Consider the following 4023-nt stretch of genomic DNA (forward strand, 5'->3'; position numbering starts at 1 on the left):
ATCCGGACGCGTGGGCGCGGGATGGGTCACCCGGTTGGAGATGCCCTTAGCCTTTGCTTTGCAAGAATTCGGAGAAGCAAACAGAGGGGAACTCGGAATTCTTGCAGAAATAAAGTTCAGTTCAGATCATTGGTCCGATTCGAATTCGAATTGCTGTCCATCCGTCACCTAATGAAACTAGGACTGGGGGCCTTCGGCCTCCCTATATAAGTAGCTCAGAAACCAGGCCTTCGTACAATCTATCACACGTTGCAGCTTTCCAATTATCTGCAAAAATCTTGAGGAAGTCCCCACTTACGTGTTTGTGCCATCACTAACTCGACCTAGGAGTTCTGGTAATCTGTAAAGAATATCCCGGGGCCTGTCTTCTCTTTCCCTGTTCCTGTTCAGCCTGCAACTTTGCAAACGCCCTGCAGTGCAAAAAGATCAGTTCATCTTCTACAATTTCTCCAATGGAGGCCTCTTGCAAAGCCATGCTGAATCGATTACTGAACCTATCCGCACATCCGAGAAATCTGTCCGCTCTGCTCTTCCGAGCTTTACCTAAGCTGCAGCATCTGTGTCTCTCTCCAACTTCACACAAGAAATTCAGTGTTGATGCGCCACCGATGGAATTGGAGGTTACACCGCCGGAGCTGCCACAGGACGTACTGATGGATATATTTTCCCTCCTGGAGATCCCTGACCTTGTACGCGCTGCATCCGTCTGCCCCTCGTGGTGCTCCGCAAACACCAGCCTTCAGAAGCTTGGGCAGTACAAACGCCCCCAGACGCCGTGCCTGCTCTACACCTCTGAAACCGATGGAGAGAGCGATGCGCGGCTCTACAGCCTCGTGGAGAAGAGGTCGTACAAGCTAACCCTCCCGGAGCCGCCTATCCGCGGAAGATATCTGATCGGCTCCTCAAACGGCTGGCTAGTTACCGTCGATGATAGGTCTGAGATGCACCTTCTCAATCCTATCACCTGGGAACAGATTGTTCTTCCGTCCGTCATCACCCTCGACCCGGTAGCACCCATCTTCGATGAGACAGGTGCCTTGTGCAAGTATAATTTTACGAGTCATGTATGGTGCCCACCTTTTACCGCTGATCTTGACGAGCTACGGTGGTGCCTCCATGACAGGGCATTTGTGTTCTATGATACATCCGTGAAACATTATATCGTGGTGCTCATCCACTATCCACGTGGACAGCTATCCTTCGCTTGGTTAGGGGATGACAAGTGGACCTTGCTGCCACCGCACAGAAACTTTCATGACTGCCTTTACAAGGACGGCCTTTTATATGCTGTGGCTCAACAAGGAGAAATCTTTGCATTTGATGTCAGAGGCCCTATGGTCACAGAAAAGTTAATTGTGGACAGGGCAAACGATCATATCTATGGAAAAATTTATATTGTTCAGGCTCCTTGCGGTGATCTGCTGCAAGTTTGGAGAATAGATGAAGATGTGGATAGCGCGCCTTATGATATACATGTTGGGAAGGTCGATATATTTAAAGTTGATACTGCGTTGGCAAAGCTTGTGAAAATAAATAGCTTGGATGATCTTGTGTTGGTTCTTGGGTATAACCAATCGCTTTGTCTCAGTGCTGAAGAATATCCGGGGCTGAAGGCAAATCATGTCTACTTTACGGATGATCATGCCTTTAATATTTTTGGACACAAGGATAACCGTCGTGATATTGGAGTCTTTGACTTGGCAAATAACACTAGAGGGGAACTTGTATCCCCTCAGCTTTGGTCCAACTGGCCTCCTCCCATCTGGATAACACCTGCAATTACAGAGTTGTGCCCAACAACAGTTCCTCCGCACACAACAACAGTTTCGAGTTCACAATTTTGTAATCAAGCGTGCCTGCGAGCCGCTTACATTTTCTTTTGTATTGTCTGTGCCTACGTCATCGGTTGGGGCTATATAGTGTAAAACGGTTTTCTTCTCCTCATTGGATAATACGACACGAATGAGGCCATTTTTGCCCTCTTGTTTGAAACTGAGCAAACATCTTATAATCTTGTTGGTGTTGTTGTTAAATATTATTAGATGATACCCCGAGCATTAGTGTCAGTCATTAGCATGTCAAACTCTTAATAATCATTAGGTGCATACTTAGCAGTTAATTGCGAGAGAAAATAATTAATTTCACCTCTGAAGTAGTATGTTTGTGAGATCACACTAACAAAAAGATAATGATATATTTCCTTAATCTTGCAAGTTAGACGAAATTTATCTAACCAATGGAACATCTCTAGTAAGGTATTCTTTCTACAAAGTTTTATTACAATCTTGTTGGTGCTTTTGTTAAAAATATACTAGCATAAAAGTGAAACAAAAAATATGCATATTTGGAGTAAGATTAAAAGTATTAAACAGAGGTTAGACGGCTTTATAGAATGCTCTTAAGTTTATAGGAACCAACTGAGCAAATACCTTTTGGCGGGGAGTCTTTCCACGCACAAAAAGAAAGGGAACGAAGGGATATGCATGCTGAATTATACGACAATGATATGAGAGTACCATTGTCCATGGAATTTTAAGTTTGTGGGAAAATAGGAAAAAAGAGCTAGATTTTTTGTCAAAAAGGACCACCCTCCCCAATTCATTGACAAAAAGGACCACCTGTGAGTAGAATTGACAAAAAAGACCACCTCCTGTGTGGCGGCAGAGCCCCCAGGCGACACGTGGAGGATGCCGCCACACCGACCGGCGGCAGGAGCCTGCCGCCACAGCCAAGGGCGGCATGTCCACATTGTCCAGATCTATGAATAGTAGCGCGTTTTGATTTTTTTTTTAACGTCTCAAAAAATTTGAAAAAAATACCTACATGTAGCTAACTCTATGCACTACAATCGTGCAAAAATTCACTGTAAAATACATTGTATTTTGGGCTCAACAAAAAAGACAAATTCAATAAATTTTGTAGCTAACGTGCACTGTTCATTGATCAGGATACTATTCATTGATCATGGTGGACGTGCCGCCATGGGCTGTGGCGGCAGGCTCCTGCCGCCAGTCGGTGCGGCGGCATCTCCACGTGTCGCTTGGGGGCTCTGCCGCCACACAGGAGGTGGTCCTTTTTGTCAATTCTACTCACAGGTGGTCCTTTTTGTCAATAAATTGGGGAGGGTGGTCCTTTTTGACAAAAATTCAGTAGAAATATTATTTGTTCAGACTTCAGACATACATCAGGTGAAATCCAGTAGTAACAGCAGCCAGTAGGAAAATGACCTTTCGTTCGGAGCTGCTCGAAACATTAGTTCCGGTCGCTTTGTACAAAAGAAACTGATAGATAATTCAAAATTATAAATCCTTTTAGATGTAAGTAGTTTAGGTGATCAAGTTATTATAAAAAATAATAAACATGATTTTTTACTTATTTTGCAAAAAAAATGGTATTTTTTGGTAAGATGGCAAAAACTTTTGCAGCTCGAAAAAAGTGTTTAATATATAAAAATCTATCTACGCGAAAAGTTACATCCGATTTCACCTGGCTATGCCCAGTTACCATTTTTTAGACTCTCAAACTGTTAAAGGGAATATGAAAAAAAAATCAGATTTTAGGTTTTGCAAAAAAAAAAATATTTATTTTTTCAAGATTATTATTACTTCACGACTTTTATTTATTAAAATAATTATTTGGAATTCAAATAATAAAGAAGTGTGACATTATGATCAAGGGATTAATAGGATTGATATGCTACTAATATCAATAACGTGTGCGCAATGTACTTGGAAACGAGACATAATGAACTAACAAATTAAGCATCCTAGTGTTTGGGTAGATTAAGGATGGGTGACCGATCGGGAAGTTTAACCACGAGTAAGTAATTTGACTAAACTGGTCAAATAACTCAAATACTAGAAATTCCGAAGAAAAAAAGTTGAATGGAAAAATATTAGGAAAACATATTGAACGAAAAAAATACTTTAGTCTAGTCCCCGTTAGTGTTACAAACCGAAATTAAAGGTCCTCTGTCCCAACTCGCGCCCACAACACATGCAGCGGGCCCTTAGCCCCGGTTTA

The 4023-nt window shown here is 42.3% G+C and overlaps 1 protein-coding gene across 1 annotated transcript; it reads left to right on the plus strand.

Annotated features, from left to right (window-relative positions):
- Positions 1-608: 608 nt before the first annotated feature.
- Positions 609-1925, plus strand: LOC127300149 (putative F-box protein At4g17565). Its single transcript, XM_051330225.1, has 2 exons — positions 609-1355; positions 1404-1925. Exons 1-2 carry the CDS (start codon positions 609-611, stop codon positions 1923-1925), a joined length of 1269 nt encoding a protein of 422 aa, XP_051186185.1.
- The last annotated feature ends 2098 nt before the right edge of the window (positions 1926-4023 follow it).

Source organism: Lolium perenne, chromosome 5 (genome assembly GCF_019359855.2).
Source record: "Lolium perenne isolate Kyuss_39 chromosome 5, Kyuss_2.0, whole genome shotgun sequence".
In the NCBI taxonomy this organism is placed as follows: Eukaryota; Viridiplantae; Streptophyta; class Magnoliopsida; order Poales; family Poaceae; genus Lolium; species Lolium perenne.

What these genes read in the sequence shown, in the direction of transcription:
- LOC127300149 (XM_051330225.1), top strand. Translation starts at nt 609, where the DNA reads ATGGAATTGGAGGTTACACCGCCGGAGCTGCCACAGGACGTACTGATG. An exon ending in TGGTCACAGAAAAGTTAATT is followed by an intron (nt 1,356 to 1,403) that starts GTGGACAGGGCA and finishes TATATTGTTCAG; the next exon opens with GCTCCTTGCGGTGATCTGCT.